Below are 23,731 nucleotides of genomic sequence, written 5' to 3' on the forward strand. Positions count from 1 at the left end.
GTGTGTGTGCTGTGTGCGTGAGCCATCAGGAAGGCCAGTGTGGCCTAGGAGAGGTAAAGAGGGAGATGGGAGGACAAGGTGGGTGAGGGCTGACTATCCTGATGGTTACACAGTGCCTTGTTTCAATTTCATTCAAGCATGATGAGAAGCCACCTGGGAGGAATGAGCAGGCTTCATTCACATGGCTCCCAAGTGGAGACTGGACTGAGCCTCTGTGTATGCACTGGCAGACAGAGGCCCTAGCTGGGCATGGTGGCACACTGCCTGCAATTCTGGCACTTGGGAAAAAGCAGAGGCAGCAAGATTATGAGTTCAAAGCTAGCCTGGGTGCCATATATATATTAAAAAAAAAGTTGTGATGGTGGAGGAGGAGCTGGAAAGGTGGCTCAGCAATTAAGAGTTCAGTTTCCAGCACCCACATTAGGTGGCTTTCAGCTTCAGGGAATCTGTCTCCTCTAGCCCTGCAGGGTACTTGCACTGATGTGCACATACACACATACACAAAATTAATATAAAAATCTCTTTAAAAGATGCCCCTGGGTGCTAGCGGAGCTCAGATTTCCAGTTTCCAACTTTTCAAGAGTAAAGAAATAGTTCATAATCAGGTGTGGTGGCATGCGCCTTTAATCCCAGCAGAGGCAGGCAGAACTCTTGAGGACAACCTGGTCTACATAGCAAGTTCTAGGCCAGCCAAGGCTACATAGTGAGACTCAAAAAAAAGGTGGGGTCACAAAGCTGCCTTGTGGCATTCCAGGTCCCCTAATGTCCTGTTCTGATCTTTGGCCCCTCCAGCCCTAGCCCTGTGGAGTTACTCAATGTCCACGTGGGAGGACTCCCCATAATTCATGCCCTTTCCCAGATTGGGTGTGGTGAGATCCCTTTGGGTGTGGTGGGATCCGGAAGGAAAAGAGGCTTCAGAATGTGCCCTTGTCTATGAGGGAGGTGTGATGGGTAGTTTTAATTGTCCATTGATATATAATCTAGAATCACCTGGGAAGAGTCTCAACGAAGGACTGTTCAGATCAGGTTGACCTGTGGGCACATCTCTTGGGGACTGTCTTGACTACATGAATTGATGTAGGAAGACCCAGACTAAAGTAAGTGGCACCAGTCTCTGGATTTGGGTCCCGGACTGTTTAAGAGTGGAGAGAGGAAGCTGAGAGTAAGCACGCAAGCATCCATTCTCTGCTCCTGACTGTAGATGTGACAGGCTGCTTCAAGTTCCTAACACCTTGACTGTATGGATGGACTCTGACCTGAAATTGTATGCCAAGTAAGCCCCCCCACCCCCCTTTTTTTTGGAGACAGGATCTCCCTGTAGCCCCAGCTGGCCTGAACTTGCTATGTAGACCAGGCTAGGCTGGCCTTGATCTCACAAAGATCCACTTGCTTTTGTCTCCCAAGTGCTGGGATTAAAAGTGTACGCCACCACACATGGCTTAAACCTTTCTTGCCTTCCTGCCTTACAGTTGCTTTTGTCAGGGTGTTTTATCATAGTGACAGGAAACAAAACTAAATCAGGAGGGAACAGTCCTGTCCTCTGCAGTCTGTTGGGAACCACCAGGATGATCTGGGAGCAGCCCTGGGTCTTTGCCAGAGTCTGAGCAGGCAAGTCACTACGTGTGTCATTTGCAAGATGGCAGGAGTGCTTCTCCCTGTGCTCGGGAAGCCTGCCTTCCCACATGTACTCCACTTGCTTCCTACCTTGAGGCCTGTTCTCTGTGGTGCCACATGCCCTCTATCCCCTGAGTCTTTTTCAGGGGGTACAAAGCTCTGGAGTGTCCTCACTACTGCATGTCCAGAACAAAGCTAAGACTGTTGGGTACCCTGGCAGGACATCCCAGAGAATTTTCTGGGAGGGGGTTTAAGACAGGGGTCTTACAATGTAGTCCTGGCTGGCCTCAACTTGGGGTAATCCACTAGCATCAGCCTCTTGAATACTGGGATTACAGACATGCACCACCCTGCCTCCAACCCAGAGAACTTTTAACACATTAGGAACTAGAAATTCTTCTGTCCCATCCTAGGCTGCCCCATCTGAGGCCCATCTTCCCCAATTCCCACCCTATACACCAAGGACCTCTCTCATGTATCTGGAATGTCCAGGCTGTTTCTCTGATCCTTAAATCCTTCTTGATTTTCCTCCTTCAAGCAGGCTTCCTAGACTTCCCCTCTGGCTTGGGCCCTTCCCTCAGCACACTGCCCAGGGAGGGTGTCAGTCAGCAGGGCCAGGGCAGTACCTGCTACGGGGGGCTGCCACTCACCAGGCCTGCGGCTTCCTCTTCACCAGCCCTCGATGCCTCCTCCACTGTGAGTGGGGGCTAAGGTGATAGGTCAGCTGCCGGCACAGCTTCTCCATGGCACCCAGTGCATCACCTTCCTGCAGAGGCAACCACAGACACAGGTCCAGCAATGAGAGGTGCCCAGGTCCCCACTCCAGGTTTCCTGGCTTCGGGAGAAGAGCTCAGCATCATAGGGGAGGCCCTCTCTGCTGGCCCAGGTAAGTGCCCTTGGCAGGAAGCAGAAGGTGTAAGCTAGCCCATACTTCCACTTGCACACTGGTATTAATTTTTGTGAATTAGTTGCTATTACTGAAAAGTCTGCCTTTTTTAATGCAAAAAGTCTGGATTGCAGGTGATCTGGCAATGATTAGCTGGAGCGGACCCCTTGAACACGGCACACTATGGTCCCTGGCACCCCAAAATGTTCAAATGTTTAGGGTTATTCTGCTTACTTGTTCAAAATCTTTGAGCACTTACTAAGAAGCAGGGCTATGGTTGTAAACAAATGTTCTTGTATTTCGCATAATAAAGTGACTTTTTTTTCCTTTACTTACGTTTTTCTACAAAGTGGGAAAATTAAAATCTGAGATGCCCAGGTCTTTCCCAGTGCAATTCATCCATTTAGACTGCCTGTTTGGTTCATTAACATTTGTGTTTGTGATCCTGGGGCCATGGGCTGAGCTGTGTCATGTCTCTCCAACAATTACATATTGATTTCCTAACCCCTAATACTTCAGATTGTGACTGCATTTTAAGATGGGGTATTTACCAGGGAGGAGGTGCATGACTGTATGGAAATAGTCCTATAGGCGCCTGGGACCCTTCTCATACAAACCTACAGCAATGGTGTCAACATGCACAAAACCCATGCAAACTTAGGTAGACAAAAACCCAGCATAGAACTGTGGAAATGAATAGCAGGCCCCAATCTTAGTTGAAGAATTACTGGCAGCTGATGACTGCTGGGTGAGGAAGAGCTGATCTTCTTAAAGGGAAGGACTCTAGATAGACTGACTAGACCTCAGTGGATGAACTTGCACTGAGGGACATCTCAGGACACAAACTTTACATAATAGGCCTTAATACAAATGAGAGAATGTATGAACTCCAGTGGGGGTGCTATGGGAGTGTGCCAAGGGGGAAAAGGCTTATAAAAATGATTTTATGTATGAAATACACAAAATTTCAATAAAATTTTTTTTTAAAAAGATGGAGCACTTAAAAATAAAAATAAAAATGAAGCCACATGAGTAGGCCTTAGTCCAATGTAGCTGTGCTTAAAAGTGAGTAGGATGAACACATGTGTAGAGAAAGGCCCATGGGAGGACATGAGGAAAAGACTTTACAAGAGGCTAGGGGAAGCTGCAGGAGAAAACAAACCCTCCAATCTTGGTCTTCTGGCCTCTACAACAGTGAGAACATAACTTTCTGTCATTTAAGCCACTGGAATATATACTGGTTTACTTGTGTAGAAATATTTAGTGGAGAGACTATATCCATCTCAAGGGGAGTCATTTGGAACATAGCCCCTATGCCAGATCTGAGCTGGTAGAGGAGCATGAGTCCCAACCTGGGAGTTGATGGCAAGAGTGTGCTCTTGTCAGAAGGCCCAGTGTTGAGGGCCAAAAGCCAGCAAATTCTGGGGTTCCAATGCAAACCAGCAGTGAGGCGGCCGCTGAAGTTCAATATGTTAACTCATCTGAGGCCTACTTTTCAATTGTGATTACCATTGTCATTCTAATGGAGAAGCAACAACCTCTTAAGTCATTCAGAACATGGACTTGGGGTCAAAGTATGTATGTTTAAGTCCTGGTTTTGTCTGTGACCTTGAGCAAATCACTTGACATGTCGGTGCCTTGAATCCCCATCTGTGAAGAGGTAACAGCACTGGCTTCACATGGGGTTTGGGGAGGATTAAATGTATCAGGTGCTTTGTATAGAACTCAGCATGTAGTATGTCTCTAGGAATGCTTGCTCAATGAATACAGGTTGTACTCATGGACATATCTATAAATCCAACTAATCGCATCTCAAGAATATCCAGAAGAGAACTGTGTTTGTCCTGAACACATACAGGCTTCCTTTTCCTGTGATTACGTCCTAAACAATATAAAAAGTCTTTCTATAGCATTTACCCTGCACTGGGAATGCTAAGTAAGCTAGACAACGTACATAGGAGGGTGTACATGGATGTACATTTTATGAAGGGACACATGTATCTGTGCATTTGGTGCCTGCAGGGGTCCTGGTACTCATCCTGAGCTTCTGTGCTAAAGAAGGAAGGTCATAGGTGGGAATGGTGGCCCTTGCCTTTAACCCCAGCAGAGAGGCAGACAGAGTTCAAGGCCAGCCTGGTCTACATTCCAGGCCAGCTGGGGCTACAGGGAGACCCTGTCTCAAAAAGACCAAAAAAAAAAAGAAGGAGGAGAAGAAAGGTCATTCTTACCTGGGCTCAGATTTAAACTGAGTTTTAAATACTTTTTATTATTTATTATTTTTATTTTACGTGTACAAGTGTATTGCCTGCATGTATTGAGTGCAACTGTGTCGTGCAATGCCGCGGAGGTCAGAAGAGGGCGTCGGATTCCTCTGGAACTGGAGTTAATGACGGTTAATAGCTACCATGTGGGTGCTGGGAATTGAACCCGGGCAACCAATGCTCTTAACCACTGAGCTATCTCTCCAGTCCCTTAAGCTGAGTTTTAAAGGGTAGATGGGTTAGTAATTAAAAGAAATTATATTTATTAATTGTGCATGAGTGTGTACTTTCATTTATAAGAACAAGCCACAGTGTGCATCTGGAGGTCAGAGGACACCTTGTGGGAGCCAGTTCTCTCCTTCTACAATGGAGGTTTCAGGGATTGAACTCAGGTTGTCAGGCTTGGTTGACATCAAGCGCCTTTAACCCACTGAGCCATCTCATTGATGAGAAAGGAAATGAGACGTCCCCACATGAGGGGCAAGAGTTTGTGGAGGGCAGTGTTACAGGCATGGGGGCAGAGAAGAATCTGGCCAGCTCCATGCTTCCACTTGTCCAAGTTTTCCTCATCCCTTACCTGGATTACTACACTCCGGATGCCAGGCTAGAACTTCACAGAATCCCCACAACATTTCAGAGCAGCAAATACTTTCATCATCCTCACTGTACTGAGGAGGAAGCTGTGGCTGACAGAAAGACATGAGAAGAGACTCCAAGGAAGTGGACAGAGAGGAGGCAAGAGGTCGGGGGGCGGGGGGCGAGGTGCCTGAAGAAATGAAACATGAGAGGCCTGAGATTGGTGAAACTGCTCTGGAAGGGACCCTCGGCCTCTGGTTCTTCACAGCCTCCCAGCTCCCTGTTGCTTCAGCCTGGCTGACAAACTGCAATCATCTGACCCTCTGGGCAATCTTACTGACAGTCTCTGGAGTTGACATGGGATCCCTAGACTTAGATTTTTGCTTAGGCTAGTCACATGGGGGTGGGCAGTGGGTGCAGGTGACATAGGTGGGGGATGCATCATGGGGTCTGCAAGGGAGTCAGCAGAGGGGAATGGAGGGTGAAATTTGCATCCTTGGATTTTCTTACTGGGAGATGGGGAAGGGGGAAAGCTGAAGGTGGAGAAGGAGACTGAGGGCCATGTCCATTGAAGGGGCTAAAAGAGACAGAGGTCATATACCAGAGCAATGGTCCAAAGAACAGAGAAGGTGTGGGCAGAATGTGGATAAAGGGATCGGGGATTTGAGCTAGAGACCTGGGCAGAAGGCAAGGGGCTTGTGACAGTACTGTAAACCTGATAGAATTAGAATCACCAGGGAGATGGGACTCTGAACATGCTTGTGGGGGATTTTACCTTGATGACACAAATTGAAGTGGGAATCTTCCCACTGAGAATGGCACCATCCATCCATTCCATTCCACGATGGATCCTGGACTGCACAGAGAAAAGAAACTGAGAAGCAGCATGCATGCTGTTTCCTGATTGTGTGAGCCATGTGGCCATTTGCTTCAAGTTTCTGCTGCCTTGGCTACTGTGAGCTGGAATAAATCACTTCTCCCTTAAATTGTTTTTGTCATAGTACTTATCACAGCAGCAAAAAAAAAAAAAAAAAAAAAACTAAGCTAGGGCTTCAGAGGAAAAGCAGGTGAGAAAAGGCAGAGTGGGAATGACCAGCTTATGTGGGGCCACATTGAGTGGGAAGAGCCCATAGCACCTCCAGCTGCGACTGTGGGGCTGGGCACATTCCTCAGATCTGATTGAACCCCTGGCCATAGAATGAGCTGAGGGAGAAGTGGTGGGAACACCGGCCAAGGAGGCCAAGGCCTAGAGAAACAGAAATGAGGGGGACCTGGAGGAGGGTGGCTCATCAGTCACCTCTTGAGGTCATTGGATTGCCAGTGAGAGCCTTCCCCAGTACAGGCTGGTGAGGGTGGGACGTAATGGTGGGGGCTGATAATGGTGAAAAGCTGAATTTGGAGGCAAAGAAGAGAGACAGAGGTGGTACATCTACAGCTGTGATTTTCCATCTTGGAACCCCCCCCCCGGGGGGGGCTTCAAAACCCCTGACACTAGTGATGGGTGGCAACCTGGCAGAGGGATTAAAATAAAAAAAATATTTATTGGGGCTGGAGAGATTGCTCAGTGGTTAAGAGTACTAGCTGCTCTTACAGAGGACTGATCTTGCAGTACCCACATGGCAGCTAACAACAATCCTTAACTCCAGTTCCAGGGAATTCAACGCCCTTTTCTGACCTTCATGGGCATTGCACAACATGGATGCACTTACAAACATGCAGGCAATACTCTCATACACATAAAATAAAAATAATAAATAAAATATTTAAAAAATTCTTTTATTTTATGTGTATGAGTGTTTTGCCTGCTTGTGTGTAAGTACACCACATGCATGCAGTACCCACAGAGGATCTTGAAGGTTCCTCTGCAAGATCAGTCAGTGCTCTTAACTGCTGAGCCATCTCTCCCAGGCCCTTGTATACTAACTTAAAAAAATAATTGGGGGCCGGAGAGATGGCTCAGTGGAGAGCATACGCCTCAGGTTCAGTTCCCAACACCCACATGGCCGACAACCATCCATAACTCCAGTTCCAGGGGATCCCATAACGTCATCTGGCTTCTGCAGAGGTGCACTTAAATACATGCAGGCAAAACTTTCATATCCATAAAATTAAAAAAAAAATTAAAAAAATCTTTCAGTTAGCATACAAAATAATGGATTTCATTGTGATATTCATACACATGTATCTTGTTCATGTTCACACCCCTTCACTGCTTTTCCCTGTCCCTCCTCTCACTCGATGGTCCTCTTCCTCAAAACAGTCCTCCTGCTTTCATCTCACACACACACACCACATAGGAGAAAAATGGATGGCATTTTGTCTTTCTTTTCCACTATTACCCTCTCTTGTTCTTGACTTCTTGGCTTCCTCCTGATCCCTTCCCCGGGACCTAGTCCAGCTCAGAGATTTTTGATACCTCCCCAAGTGATTCCCCGTACAGCTGCGGTGGAGGAGCTCTCAGGCTTTAATGACAAGAAGGCAATGGTTGGGATCTGGTGGCATGTCCTGCATCACTCTGGGATGCTCTAGGGCAGAACGCTGCCAATCTCCCAAAGTGGCTGATCCAAAGCCGAGAACTGAGCAGCTCTGCTCTGGCTATGTTTCCAATCACTCCTCCGGATTTCCAAAACCCGGGGCAACGCCCTCGCCCCTTGACTCCCCAGGCTGAGCCTTAAGAGAACAAAGGGATAAAGAAGGGTGTTAGTACACAGCTTCCGCCACAAGGGGGCAGCGGTGTACAGGCGAAGCTCCCAGGTTGCGCCGGCTACACTGTTGCCAGCAAAAGACGGAGGGAAGCTCCGCCTCCTCGTTGGTTAAACAGGGACAAAAGCTGCACGCATCAATTACAGTTGAATTGGGACTAAATGCAACGACCACACAGGGATGCGCTTCCCTCTGCTTGTCTGAACTAAATAAATCATGGCTACTTTTGCTGCTTGGTTTCGGGAGGTTGGGATCCACCCGGGGCCTCAGGTGGGATGCACTACGGAGGCACACCTCACTCCCTATAGCTAATATTTACTGAGCATCTACAAATCATTAGGCATCTGCTTGGAGCACTTGTGCATGAATGAACTCACACAGCCCTAACATTTCTGCTTTACAAATGAGGGAACTCAGACATAAGGTTAAACCTTGTAAGATGGAGTAGATCCAGGCTTCTCCTGGCTCTGAGGTGGTGTTCCTAACCACCCACCCACTCTGCTCTCCATGTGAGAAATGTCTGCATATTCATCCAAGGTGCTTTTTGTCCTTTGCATCCAGAACCATCTTCAGCAAAAGACCATCTACTTACTCCTTGCCTTTTCGGGCTCCCTCAAGGCTTCTTCCTCCAGAAAATAGGACTTGGCGGAGAGGGGGCGCTGGCCCACATGAGGAGGCGGGCAGAAGAGAAGGTGGGGAAGAAAGGAGGAAGCAGCTGAAGAGGAAGTGTCACTTGTGAGCAGTTTCGGTGTTAAGAGTCCTGACTGCCTCCCAGGTGTGGAGCAGCCACATGTCTTGTGCAAGGCCTGGCAGCCGGTTCCGGGCTGGGACAGCAGACACCAGTGTTTCGATGTCTACCTGTCCTATGCCTAGCACTTGAATGGGCCTCTCCTTTGGGAAGTTCCTTTTTCTCCAGGTGGTTCAGCTGTCTGCAATCAGGCCTACCTGCCAAGTTCCTGCAGCTGGTGCAGAACTGGGTCTGACTGCAAGCAGTGGGTCTGCCTTTTCCCAGAACCTGAGCTTGGAAATGAGTCTTATCTAGGGACTGGAAGTCTGACAAGTGAACTGGGTCCATGGGTAGCCATATTCCCTAACATGTGGGAGGGTGGAAAGAACGGTGTGAAGAGTAAATGGGGTGTTATCAGAGCAGAGGGATGGATGGATTTACACAGCATGCTTGCTCAGTAGCTCTAACACCTTCATAATGTTGAGTTGCCTTTGGGTACACAAAACACTGGTCTGCATGGGCATCTGTTATTTGCGATTAATTATGCAAGAGGCTCAGTGTCAGGCTGTGCAATCGACTCTCAGCAGCTCTTTTCCTCCTACCCATGGAGAAGGAAGGTGAGGGAAGGAGTGGGGGGCGTGGCACAATTAGTGGGGCTTTAGGCACTGTGGCCCCTCCAGACCTGCCCAGTGATGTTGTCCTGCAGCATTGGGGAAGAATCTGTTTGAAGGACTTCTCTGTGATCTACTGGAAAGATGCTAAAGGGCTCAAGGCCAACCTGCAGCCTTCCCAGTCTCTCAGAGTCAGATGCTATCGGCCACCTTCATTTCCCCAGGTACCTCCATAATAGCCTCTAGGACTCCCAATAACCTTGGCCCCCACTCAACAGCTTCCCTCATTCATTCATAACTTTCTTCATAAATTAATCAGATTCTGACTGCCCCAATTACTATGCGCTAGACACTGTTCAGACAATGTGCCAATTTTTCTCTGCTTACTCCTCAGCAGTCCATTCTCTGCCCTTCTCTGTGCTCACAGTACTGTGTTCTACAGATTGTGCCACCAGGTCTCTTGTCCCTGGTTTCTAGCTGAGCTCAGCTAATGGGAGCAACAGAGCAAGATGGATGGGCAGGAGGAGTAAGGTCGAGATCATCTCACTTAGTATGTGTGGGAGCCAACCTTGAAGACGGCCCTCTTGGCTCTTTGTCCTTTCCTCCAGCCAGCCCTGCCTGGTCTTTCAGGGATCCTGGCTTCTGAGATGAGCTAGCTCTGTGATATGGGACATTCAAGCAATCCCGTAGAGAGGCCCACATAGCAACAAACTAAGGCCCCATGCCATCAACTCTGTAATGTGCCATCTTAGAAGTGAGGCTGCCAGCCTCTGCCAAATCTTACACTTGCAACCCTTGAATTCCTGACCTACAGAGACTGTACAACAATAAATATCTGCTTGTAAAATTTGTTTGGTTTTATTTATTTGAAAAAAAATTAAAATTATATATATATATATATAGGACAATTGCCTCAGGCTGGAGAGATGATGCATATGTGGTGGTCAGAAGACAACTTCTGGGAGTTGGTTCTTCTCTTCCATCACGTGGGTCCTGGGGATTGAACTCAGGTTGTCGGCTTGGCAGCAAGCACCTTTACCCACTAAGCTATCTCGATAGCCCCTGGTTTTATTTTTAAGACAGAGTCTTACTATGTTGTCCAGGCTGGCTTTTAACTCCTGGGCTCATGTGATCCTCCTATCTCAAGTTTCCAAGTAGCTGGGATGATAGGTCTCAGCTACATCCAGCTTAATGCCTGCTGTTTTAACCCATGACATTTTGGGATAGTTTGATTCATAGTAATAGATAACACACAACAGGTTCTGGAAGAAGCATTTTCTCTGTCCCTTTCTCTCTCCACCCATCTATCCCTTTTTTCCTTCCTTCATTTTTTGAGACCAGGTCCATGTATCCCAGGCTAGTATTGAACTTCTGATCCTCCTGTTTCTACTTTCTACGTGCTGGGATTACAGGTGTGTGCCACTACAACCCAGCCTGGAAGAGGCATTTTTATCCTGACTCTTAACAACACAACTTCTTCCTGTTGCCTCATCAGTAGCAATAACTTCCTATTGCTGTGGTCTCTAGGTGTCTCAATATCTCCTGTTGATTTCTTGTTTCTTTTTTTTTCATGTATATGTGGATAAGTAAGTTGGCATGTGTGTACATATGGGTATGTAAGCCTGAAGTTGATGTAAAGTGTCTTCCTCAATCACTCTCTACTTACTGAGGCAGGGTTTCTGACTGAACCTAGAGCTCACCCATTCTGGCCAGTCTACACAGCCAGCTTATCTCAGAGATCCAGTCTCTGTCTCCCCAGCACTGGGGAGCTGCCACACTTGACTGACTTTGATGTGGGTTCTGAGGATCTGGGTATGATAGACTGAATCCTCTTTTTTTTTCGGTCTTTTTGAGACAGGGTCTCCTGGTAGCCCCAGCTGGCCTGGAACTCGCTATGTAGACCAGGCAGGCCTTGAACTCACAGAGATCCACCTGCCTCTGCCTCCTGAGTGCTGAGACTAAAGGCATGCAGGACCATGCCCGGCCTGAATCCTTTTAAACTGTGAACTAAGTTATTTCTGTCAGTGATGCAAAAGTCACTCATACAGGGTGGGGTGTCCCCACCCACTGAAGGGGACATGTAGGCTTGAGGGGTCCCCTCCACCATGTGCTCCAGCCATGATGTGCCACCACAAGCCCAACTGGGACCAATTACTGGTCATGGACTGGACCTTACCAAGCTGTGAGCCCAAACAAACCTTTTCCTTTATTTTATTTTAAAATATTTTATTTATTATTTTTATTTTATGTGTATGAGTGTATTGCCTGCATGCATGTGAGTGCAACTGTGTTGTGCAATGCCATGGAGGTCAAAAGAGGGATTCGGATTCCCCTGGAACTGGAGTTAAGGCCGTTCATAGCTGCCATGTGGGTGCTGGGAATCGAACCTGGGTCCTCTGCAAGAGCAGTCAGTGCTCTTAACCACTGAGCCATCTCTCTAGCCCTAAACCCTTCCCTTTAAAAAAACTGATTATCTTGGGTATTTGTTACAGTAATGGAAAGGTGATTGACACAATAAGCAAGCCAGTTTCATAGACTAGAAATTGAAATACAGAAAAGAAAAGAGAAATAAGGGCCTGAGAAAGTTTGTTTAGGAAGCTACATTAGGTAGGCTAGTCATCTGGGATGACACTTAAGTCAAATGCAAAAAGAAGCATGGCCAGAGGATGCTTGTGATGGTTAATCCTGCTGGTCAACCTGATGGGATACAGACCATGGATGCAACCCTTGGGCATGTCTGTTGAGGCAGTTTCTAGATTAGGTCAACTGAGGTGGGAGGACCCATTTATGTGGGCAGTATCATTCATGTATGGATGGATCCTAGACTGAATAAAGAGAAGAGTTGAGCTCCAGCCCTCATCTCTGTTCCTGATTGGATGCAGTATAGCCAGTTCCCTGCTGCTTCTATCAGGATGGACCGTGATGCTAGACTGTGAGCCCAAGTAAAACCCTTCCTTCCTCAAGCTGCTTTTATCAGGTATTTTGCCACAGTAACCAGAGAAGTAAATAATTTAAGTCCCTAAGGTGGGTGAGGCTCTGGATGTGCCAGGATCAGGGAGGAGCATGTGTGGCTGCAGCAATGAATGAGTGCAGGGCAGCATGGGAAAGATGAGATGTGAGATGGAGCACCCCCCTGAACCCCAGTGTAAGAAGAGAACCCAGGGTCATACATGTGCTAGGTCCATACACTACCACTGAGCCAAATCACAGCTCTGGAGTCAGGGTTTTACTTAAGTTTAAGGAAGATTTTAATGAAGTCTGGGGACAACTGGCCTGTGGCACTCATGAGCTCTCTCACTGTTTCTAGAGGTCAGGGAGACAGTGGAGGCCAGAGCCCAGCTGGGCATGGCTGTAGTAGTCCTGGAAATAGGATGTAGTGGAGAGGAGAGCAGCAGAGACAGGATACACTGCCTCAGGCTTCTAGGGTTGGCTCATCTGGGCCAGCCTGGACCTATAGAAAAGCCAAGAGAGGCAATTCACCTCAGTACAGAAGTGTAAAAGCCAGGAAACTCATCCCGAGGACCGAGGACCGTTGGCCTCCCTTCCCCCTCATCTGGCTCTTGCTGAAAATGGGCATCTTAGCATCAAGAAGAGTCCTTTGTCTTTTGGATTCTTCCCTGTGAGACTGACTAGGAGTCACCATTTCCCTCTTTCTGTCTATGACCAGGTCTTCCAGCTCATGACCTCGAACCTCTGTCTACAACATCTAAGCCACAAATTGAGCTGCTACGAGAGTCTCAGATACAAAGACCTATAAGGGGGCAGTCCTAGCCAACCCTGAGTCAGTGCAGGTGGCTGTGGTCCCCTCATCATCTTGGGGACCACAGCTAGGACATTTTTTCCACCTCTGTCTTATCCACAGCTGGAAGAGTCCTTCAAGAGTCTCTCTTCCCTTGGGAAGAGGCAGAGGCTCCAAGATCAGGTCTCTGAGCCTTCAGCAGGGCTGACCTCACTCTGCTTGTTTTGGAAATCCTTGTAAGAGGCATCCCACCCCCATGTTTTCTAAGCTCTGTGTCTGTGGGGACCATGTCGGATCTGCTGCTATTTCTACAACTGTCCTGCTGGTAGGTACCACAGGCTGGTGGCACACTGATCATCCACCACCTCAGCTTCTGTGCACATGTGGCCACAGTTTGGACAAAGCCAAAGCAGGTGCCTCTTGTGAATTATCTTTTAGCTGTCAGTAGGAGAGATGGTTTGGAGGCCCATTTTGAGGCTGAGGAAAATGAAGTTCTGTTAATCAAGTGATGTGGGAAAGGTCACATTGAAGGCTTGTGCTCCACCTGGACCCTCACATTTATGTCAAAACCTTATTTCTCAAGGTGGGCCCTTCAGGAGATAATTCAGTTGTGAGGGTGGAGACCTTGTAATGGGATCAGTGCTGCTCCTTCTAAGAGGAGTATAAAGAACTTCCTGTCTTTTTCTATCATGTGAGGACACAGAAGGCAGCACTCTGAGATCTAGAGCCCAGGGCTCTTAGGACTGGAAAGATGGCTCAGTGGTTAAGAGCACTGGGTATTCCTGCAGAGGACCTATGTTTAGTTCCCAGCACCCACATGGCAGTCATCTGTAACTCCAGTTCCTGGGGATCAGATGCCCTCTCTTCTGTCCCCCACAGGCATTGCATGCATAGCTGCACTGACATACATGCAGGGAAAATATCCACAGACACAGAAAATAAAAATAAATAAATAAGCCAAAGGGGAATGGGGGTACAAAGCTGATTTTCTGTATGAAATACACAAAAATTCAATTAAAAAATAAATAAACGAATTTTTTAAAAAATAAGTATTTTGTGGAGCAGCCTGAGCTGAGCCCCCACCCTCCCAGCCTCACCCAGATGGAAGGGAAGGACCAGAAGGAAGCTCTGGGGCCCTTTCCTAGCCCAGCTTGGTCTTGTCTCACTGGATCTGCCTAGGCAATTAGCACTTCCTGTCCTGCCCAGTCCCAGGTTGCACAGTGGGCCTAAATCACCCCTGTGGCCCTAACAGGATGGCACAGCCTTTCTCAGATTATTACCTGAATTTTATTTTCCTCAGGTCTCAAATGGACATGAAAATAGTATTACCCCTATTATTTATTTCTTTAATTACCTATTTTTTGAGCGGTCTATTTCCGGTCACCCTTTTATCTCTAGGCAATTCAATTTCTATTCTAGAAAAGGCATGGAGTCTGACAAAGGCAGGGCCACCACATAGGCCTGTTTCTAGTATTTTCCTGTTCCCTCAGGAAATACTCTGAATGACAGGTGAGGTTCTGGCTTCAGCTGCTTGGTTCCATGTGGCTCCTAAGCCACATGTTCCCTGTCCACCAACCCTCATAACTTGCTTTGCTTACTGTCTTGTATTTGAGCCCAGTATCTCTGCCTTCTGTTGACCCTGGCCAGCTCTTGGCCTCTACAGCCAGTCCCCCCTTCTCCCTAGGTCTTTTTCATTTTTTAAATTAAAAAAATTTTTTTTGGTCTTTTTGAAACAGGGTCTCCCTGTAGCCCCAGCTGGCCTGGAACTCACTATGTAGACCAGGCTGGTCTTGAACTCACAGAGATCCACCTGCCTCTGCCTCCCAAGTGCTGGGACTACAGGTGTGTGCCACCACGCCTGGCTTCTCCCTAGGTCTTAGCACCAGGCAGTTCTAAGACCCAGAGAGAAGGCCCCACACAAAGCCACAGACAGGATCAGCCCCCAAAGCTTCTTTTCCCCTGAACGAAGCTCCAGCTTCCTAGGTGACCATGGTCAGGTCTGTGCTCTGTCCAGAAGGAAGTCCAACTCACACCCCGGGACCTGGCTGCTTCAGACCACAACTACCTACCGGCTTGGGGCAGTGGATGTAGCGTGCCAGGCTGATGATGAGGTCGTGTGTGATGGGGTCCACCAGGTTCCGGAAGCTGGCATAGCGATACAGCACATCATCCAGTGAGGTTGACTCCATGCCCAGGTCCTGCAAGAGCAGAGGATGCCCAAAGGTCAGGGGACCAGCCAACCCATGTGGTGCATCCAGAAGTGGGTGCACACTCTGGAGGCAGCTCAGCTGCCCCCAGAGCCCAGGCAAAGATGTCTAGAGAACATCCCCCAGGGGACAAGGACAAGCCCCTGCCTGTTCCTTTATCTTCAGCTGAGGAGCAGATCTAAATCTGTAGATGCCCAGTCTCCTCAGTTCATACAGGTTTTGGTTTATACACCTCTGCCAGGACAGTGCCCCAAACAGCCTCTGGCATTCCCCAGGGTGAAGCCACAGGCAGCCAAACTCTGTGCTGGTAGCTACCTCATGGAAGCAGAGTCTGGAACATATAGACTGCCTTGGGACAGGACAGTTCCTTGACCTCTGTGTCTTCTTCCTGCTTCTAAATGTCACAGGATTGCTCTTTCTGTAGACCACCAAGTTCAGGGCTCCTTTGCCTGAGAGGTTTCTGAGTTGTGGGGTTCTAAAGGAGAAGCTTCTAGGTAACCATAAAAAAATCTCACCATGACCCCCTCAGAGAGGGGGTTCAAGTGGGGTTCCCAGGGGAAGGAGGCCATGACAGTAATCACCACTGGGTGGGGCAGGCTGGCAGCAGAAACCACGAAAGCAATTTTTCTAGCCTGAGGAGGGACAAGGTTTTAGGCGTTACAGAGCTTCAGGTGTGTGGCATTTGAAGAAATAGTGGAAGCAGGCTTCAAAACACATCTCTGACCTTTGTCTAGAGTAAGTCATAGCCTCATTCCAAAGGGCTCCCCTCAGAAGAATCTGAACAAACAGGACTTGCCTAGTTTCTCCCAGTTGGTCATTAGATTGTGACCTTTGTCCTCCAATCAGACTTCTATATACTGTCCATAAAAATACACAGATTTCAAGGCTGGGGAGACGCCTTAGCTGGTAAAGTGCTTGTCATGCAAGTGTGAGGACTGGAGTTTGGATCCCTGGCACCCACATAAAAGCTGGACAGGTATAGTAGTCCACCTGTACTCCTAGCATTAGGGAGGTGGAGTTAGAGGATCCTGGGGACAAGCTGGCTCAGTCAGACTCACAGAATCCTTGAGCTCTGCATTCAAGTGAGACTCTGCTTCATTACTAAGGTGGAGAGCAATGGAGGAAGACAGTGGGCTTTGACCTCTGGCTTCCACATGCACCCCCAACACGTGTGCCCACACAAGTGCATCAACACCACACACGTCACACATAAAAACAAAACAAACATAGGGCTGGAGAGATGGTGCAGCAGTTAAGAGCACTGACTGCTCTTGCAGAGGACCCGGGTTCGATTCCCAGCACCCACATGGCAGCTAAAAACTCTCCTTAACTCCAGTTCCAGGGGAATCTGAAGCCTTCTTCTGACCTCTGCAGCAAACAAAAAAATACACAGACTTCTGTTTCTTTGGGCTTTTATTTTGTGGAGTTGGGGATGGAACTCAAGGGTTTTGTACATGGTAGGCAAGTGCTCTACCACCAAGCTATACTCCCAGCCCACCTCTGAATTTTTACTTCAGAAGGCTCCCCCCTTCTCACACAAATTGTTATATGTGTTTATGTATCCACCATTAATTTGAGGATGGGTGAGGAAAAGACACTTTTTCTACCCAGCGGGTACCACAGAAACTCATCAGTCCTCAAGGGGCACTGGAAAGGGGCCCAGGGTTTTTTAGCAGTTAGATCTCTGCGAGTGATGAAAGAAGGGACCTCTGCCATGGATCTGGAGGGGCTGAGGCCCTGTGCCCTTCTCCTGTGGGGAACTTTGCAGGGCACATGCACTGAGTTCTCTCTGCCATGGTTATGACAGCTTCACTGGAGTTTTAGTGTGGGGAGCTCTGCCTTCTACTTGGCAGGCAAAAGCCTTGAAGGGTGTCTGCATTGCAGTGTGCTATGTTCTCTGGCAGCTCAAAGTTTCCTGGGGAGCTGGACCCAGTGACACAAGCTGCAGTGTGATTGAGGGCAGCTTCTGAGGAGCTGGCTGCCAAGTTCGAGTCAACTGCAACAATGGCCTTGATCTCTGTCCTCTAATGCCTGTTCAGCCCTTCACAACGCTGCACCCTCAGGCAGTCTACCCAACACAGTTGAACCTGTGCCCTCTGTAAACAGAGATAGAGACCCTCGCATCAGAAATTGGCATGAAATAAAACTAGGAAACAAGGGTAAAGCTTCTGGCAGGTACCTGCAGGGACCGGTCCCTTTGTAGCTCCCACTCTACTCCCTGGCTCTTCACTTCCTGCCACTCCTTCCCTACCTTACTATGTAGCTGTCCTGGATCACAGACCCATCTGAGACTGTGTCAAGAGCCCAAACTCTTCAGAAAAACACAGGAGTCAGGGCAGGACCGGGACTTTGGCATATGAAGTCCACAGTAGCTTTCTGGTCAGAAGGGTATGGAATCCTAGGAGTCACACTATTACCTAGTAAAGGGCAAAATATACCCCAGTCTGCTTGGGTCATGAAGAGGCTGGGAAGGCAGAAAGGCAAGTCCAAGGGTGTAGGTTGTAGGTTCTCAGAAGGTCCCTGCGGTTAAAGGGCCCTGACCTAGCATTCAGCTTCCCAGTCAGAACCCTGCTTATAGTTTAAGGCTCTTTTTCTTGGGGACCAGGAGGTGGAGAAGGCAGAGGAGAGAAGTGGAGACATGGTAGTGAGTCCCAGGGCTAGAGGCTGGACTGGTTAGGGAAGAAAGTCAGATGTATGGGATCTTTCTTTTCTTTCCTTTCTATGTAGCTCAGGCTGGCCTCAGACTTGCAATCCTCCTGCCTCAGCTTCCTTAATGCAGCGATGGTGGGTTATGTTATATGCAGAAGGAGATTTTCTTTTAGTCTATCCTGCAAGCTGGGCTGCCCCTTTGTGGCTGTTGGCTTACTGCTGGTCTCCCTCTTCTTCGCCCCTGTATGCCTGTCCTCAGGATAGATTTCACACCTGGTGATCTCAGGCTCTGGGAGACCCTTTAGCCTTAGTAAGTCTGGGGGCAAGAGGTCTCCCTCTTGGGATGTGTTTTTCCTGACTGCATGGGCAGGTAAACTGCAATAGCAGTTATCCAACTGTGCTCCAAAGTCCTGGGGTCAGTGGGTGGGACTAGGGAGGATAAGAGGGAGGCAGAGGAGGGTATGCTTTGGGTAACTGAGTCACAGGCTAACAGTCTTCTCATGAATTCTTGCTGAGGTGGGGCTCCTAAAGGAAACACCAGCCTGGGGCCCAGTAGAGCTGCTGCACACTGCCTGTTTTCTGACCCTGCCTGGGTGCAAGGATGTTAGTGCTGCTTTCGGGCACTCCACGGTCTGAGGACTTCAGGCCTCCTTGCTATCTTCTTTATATCTCTTCCTCAAAGCCAGTTTATTGGGAACGTTTATGTCACTGTCCATAGGCTGGGTGTGAAGGAGAGAAGCTAACCAGCCCCTCAGAGTGACCCAGGCAGCTGCAGCCTGGGCCACAGCCCGGGGGGAATGGGCTCCTCTGACTTTGCAGTCATGGAGGTACCAGTAATGCAGAGGGAAGGAGAAGAATCAAATCCAGATGTGGCCCCTTCCCAGGCACTAGTTCTGGAAGGGCTGGTATGCCTTGCAAAACATGAGACATACCACTGTGGGTCTAAACAGAACATTTCTAGGAATTGCATATACAGACGGCTCCTCATCAGAAAGTCTGGGCATTTATTATCAATCAGCAGGCATACCTGAGCCACTGCTGGGGTGGGAGATCTGCTCAGAGGGTGTGGCTGGCCTGGCCCCAAGCCACTAACTGCTCCATGGCTTAAGAGGCTGTACGTAGAGGTAGCAGGCATACAGCGTATCTCATGTCAGGGTCCCACAGGACATGAGCCCAGATAACCAGGTTGGGAGACATTTTTCAACTGGACAAGGATGATGGGTCTGGAGCTGGGGGCTTCCAAAAGGTGAGTCTAGACTCACACAGGAGGTCAGAACAACATTTCCCTAAGTATGGTCTTTTAAAGACCTTGGTGCAGAGCCTCAAGACCTTATGAGGGCTCTGCAAGGGCCTCTTCCAGTGGCATAACCTGTGCTACGCGTCTTCATAGATCAAAACAACCTGCTGCAATGGTGTGAACACAGAGCGGTGGAGGATGTGGGACATGAGATGTTCACAGCAGGGGGCAGGCCCTCTTCCCATGCATTTATTTCCTTTTGGAAAGTTTAGTTACTTAAAAATTACTTCTCTCATAGGTAAGTTTGTTTTTAATTATTTAAATTGACAAAAGAGCTTTGCTGAGATGTAATTCACATGTCATATAATTTACTCACTGAAAGGACATAGTCTGGGGCTGAGGCACAGCTCAGAGCCAGAGCATATGTTTAACATGTGTGAGGCCCTGGGTTCATTCCCAGCACTACACACACACACACACACACACACACACACACACACACACACATACACACACACACATATGTAAATTCAGTGGCTTTCAGTACGTTGACAGCTTTGTGCAACCACTACCACAATGAATTTTAAAACATTTTTCATAACCTAAGAAAGAAACTTCATAACCACTACCTCACTCTTAATCCTCCCCTCACTGGCGCCAGAAAGTCACTTACCTACTTTCTGTCTCTATAGGTTTCCTATTCTGGACTTTTTCTCTTATTATCTAACTGCAATTATATTTCCTTCCAGCAACATTACCTTCTTCCTTATTATTACTAATTTTAAATAAATAAATAAGTCCTTACTCTCTGTTTTAATTTTTAATACTGTAACTACCACTAGACCTTCATAAGAGAAATTTCTTTGAAGCTCTCAATAATTTTAAAGACTATAAAGGGGTCCTGACAGCAAAAATATACAGAAACTGCTATGATAGAAGGGCATGTTGCTCCAAGAGAAAGGGGTGAACATGGAAGGACTAGGGAGTCCCCAGGAAGGCTATGCCCTCTGCATCCTAAAAAAAATCCTCTGGACATACAGCTAGCTTCTCCTATTACCCCAATCCTCCAACGAGGTTCCCAGTCTATGTGGGGTTCAAGAGAGATCCATGACCACAGCTGGTATCCAGGAGAAGGAATACCGTCAACCCAAGGGACTGGGCCCCAGACTCTCCACACAGCAAGAGAGAACTGGCACCCTGAGGATGAGGACTCAAGAAGCTGTCTTAGTGCATTTTCCATTGCTGCAACAGAATACCCGAGACTGCGAAACTTATAAAGAGGTTTATATTTGGCTTATAATTCTAGAGACTGGGAAGTTCAAGGTGGCCAATGTGGTAAAGGTCTCATGCTGTGTCATAACAGCAGACAGTATCATACAACATGGACACATGTAGAAAAGAGGAGGGGACAAAGGAGCTGACCCACTTTGTAACAACCTGTGCTTTAAAGAATGAATCTATTCCAAAATATGATAAAAAAAATTAACCTCTTTTAAAATCTTTACTTCCCAGCACTGCTAGATTGGCAACTAAACTTCAACACGAGTTTTGGTTAGGACAGAGCACCTCCAAACTATAGCGCTAACCAAGAAAGGCACCATGGTGGAGAGTCATCAGGATATGTCAACATTTGCCCATGGGTTATCTCTCTTTTCACAGCCTTTGTTGTAAACTGTGGATTTCAGATCCAGGTTACTGCTACTGTTGTTATTTTTTCCCTTTTCCCATTTTTTATGTGTGTATGATATGCATGTGTGTGTATATGTATGCTTTGCATGTGTGTAGGCGTACATGTATGTGGAAAGCTGGGGTTGATGTCAAAAATCCTCACTCTTCTACCTTTCGCAATGAGGCAGGGTCTTTTAATCAAACCCAAAGCTCAATGATATGGCTAATCTGGCTTGCCAGCTTGCTCTGGGGGTCCCTTGTCTCTGTGTTCTGAGGCTAGACTTACAGGTGGGTAGTCCACCTGGTATTTATATGGGTTTCTGGAGGTCTGAACTCCTAGATGTCCATGCTTACATGGCAAGGACGTCAACTGCTGAGCCATTTCCCCAGCCCTTATTATTATATTATTCTTTTAAATGTGAAAATGATCTGTGATCAAATCTGGCACTGTGTGCTGAGGTTTACACGCACATCCCTTGTCACTGAGCTTGCACACTCACCTTGCTTCTTACTTTCTGACTTATACCTTTATTTTGTATTCTTGCATTCAATCACCCACTGCCCATTTCCCCTCAGAAGAATATATGGAAGGGTTCTTTTCTGAGACATAGACTATGAACATTCCTTTACATCGAAGTCACACTTGAAGACAACTAGATTCAACAGAACCTCTTCAAAACTCAGTTGCCCCTGGGTATTCAAAGGTGCAGGTGTCTGAGGCTGTCAGAGTTTTGTTTCTTTGGCTGCTTTTTCAAGACCAGGCTCTTGTAGGCCTGCCTTTAACCCCAAACCCCAGCTGTGTCTCTTGGAAGATCCCTTCCTAGAAACAGTTCACCATCTAATGTAGCCAATAACGTAGTTGGTATCTTTGTGACACTCTCAAAGTTATCAAATGGGCATCCCATTCATGCTGAGCCCAAAGTCCTAAAGTCTCTTCCCTGGAATGCTATGACTACCTCTGTTCTCAGCACGGCCACACAAACCCTCTCAGTACTCAGTTCTCTTCCTAACAGAAATCAACCTGTCCCCTCTGGGCTGATCCAGGTCTAAGATTCAGAAGGCCCTGCCCTCCACAAGACCCCAGAAAACAGCACATGCTGGGTGGGGGTAGAGAAATGGAACATTTGTGCATGTTGGTAGAAGTGCAAGCTGGTGTGTGACCACTGCTGAAAACGGTATGGCAATTTCTAAAAAATTAAATATAGGATTACCACAAGTCCAAGCTACTCCATGTCTGGGTACACATCCAAAAGAATGGGAAGCAGAGTATCAAAGAAAGATCTGCACACTCACATTCACAACAGCATTACTCACCAAAGCAAAAAGGCGGAAGCAACCCAGTTATCACAGCCAGATGAATGGATCAAGAAAATGGAGTATTATTCAGCCTTAATACAGAAGGAAAGTCTGACACATTACCCACAAAATGAATAAAGGACATAGGCCTGGCATGGTGGTGCACGCCTTTAATCCCAGCACTTGGGAGGCAGAGGCAGGCAGATCTCTGTGAGTTCAAGGCCAGCCTGGTCTACATAGTGAGTTCCAGGCCAGCTGGGGCTACAAAGAGACCCTGTCTCAAAAAGACCAAAAGAAAAAAAAAAAAAAGAAAAAAAGAATAAAGGATATTATTCTGAATGTACTATGCCAGCTATGGAAGGGTGAACCTTATATGATTTCAGTTATGTGAGGTCTTTACAGTAGTTAAATACACAGAGACAGAGTAGAACGGTGGTTGCCCAGGAACGGGGAAGGGGAATGTGGAGTTGCTACCTAACAGATGCTGAGTTTCACCTTTTCAAGATGAGTTCTGTAGACTGCTCGTGCCATCTGAATGTGCTCAAGGCTGCTGAACTTTACACTTAATGGTTGCAATAGGGCTGGGCTATAATAGATCAGCAGTAGATGCTTGCTCAGCATGCACAAGTCCTGGGTTCCAGCCAAAATGAAAACAAGGTTAAATGGATACAGTTTATATCATGTACATGCTGCCACTATTTGAAAAAAAGAAAGTATTTGAGACCCAGGCCAGCAAACACACACCTTCCTGAGACAGGAAGGCAAAGAAAGGGGCATATATCTGCCCCAACCCCTCCTGCCTAGGGCTTAGCAGAGTAACTTAAAAAGATTTTGGGTCTGGGCTGAAGAGATGGCTCAGTGGTTAACAGCACTGGTTGTTCTTGCAGAGACCTGGGTTTGGTTCCCAGCACCCACATGGCAGCTAACAACAGTTTATAACTCCAGTTCCAGGGAATCCGACGCCTTCTTCTGACCTCTGTGGGTACTGCACAACACAGGTGTACTTACATACATGCAGGCAATACACTCATACACATAAAAATAAATAAATAAAAAGAAGTATTTTGGGTCTCTCTATATTGTCCCTGCTGTTCCCAAACTCCTGGGCTCAAGTGACCCTCTTGCCTCAGCCTCTTAAGCACATCTGTGCCACTGTGTTTAGGTTGGCTATTAAAATTTTTTTGCTGCTGTATCCAGTGGTGAATAATTCTTCTTAATCATCTTCAGAGAAAGGTTGGAGTCTATCTGTAAACAGTTTTTTTCAGCCAGTGCCTACTGAGAAAAACTGACCTTGGCTCTCAGTGTTTCTTTCCTGCAATTTTCAGCAGTGCATGGTCTCAGGTACCTTCCATGAGCTGATCTCGAATTCCACGGTATCCTGAGTTACGGTAACCCTCTGTTGTCAGGAAGGATGGTGAGTCGGCTAGCATTTCACTTCCCTGAAATGTTCCTTTGGCTCACTAATCTACCCCTTTATCCCATCCTGTTCCTTTTCTTCCATCCCAGGTTGGCCTCTTTTTGTTCTTTTTCCAAGTTAATTTCTTTGGGATCCTGCAG

At 47.5% G+C, this 23,731-nt stretch overlaps 1 protein-coding gene across 1 annotated transcript in view; it reads right to left on the reverse strand.

The window, feature by feature from the left end:
* The window catches only part of Lrrc75a (leucine rich repeat containing 75A), a 48,790-nt gene that overhangs the window by 2,832 nt on the left and 22,227 nt on the right, over window positions 1-23,731 (reverse strand). The window contains exons 2-3 of the mRNA XM_008847118.3: window positions 15,187-15,315; window positions 2,265-2,380 (exon numbers count right to left, since the gene is read on the reverse strand). Of these exons, the coding sequence (XP_008845340.1) occupies window positions 2,265-2,380; window positions 15,187-15,315 (245 nt within the window). The remainder of the gene's footprint in view (window positions 1-2,264; window positions 2,381-15,186; window positions 15,316-23,731) is intronic.

This window comes from Nannospalax galili, unplaced genomic scaffold (genome assembly GCF_000622305.1).
Source record: "Nannospalax galili isolate Female #2095 unplaced genomic scaffold, S.galili_v1.0 scaffold1283, whole genome shotgun sequence".
In the NCBI taxonomy this organism is placed as follows: domain Eukaryota; kingdom Metazoa; phylum Chordata; class Mammalia; order Rodentia; family Spalacidae; genus Nannospalax; species Nannospalax galili.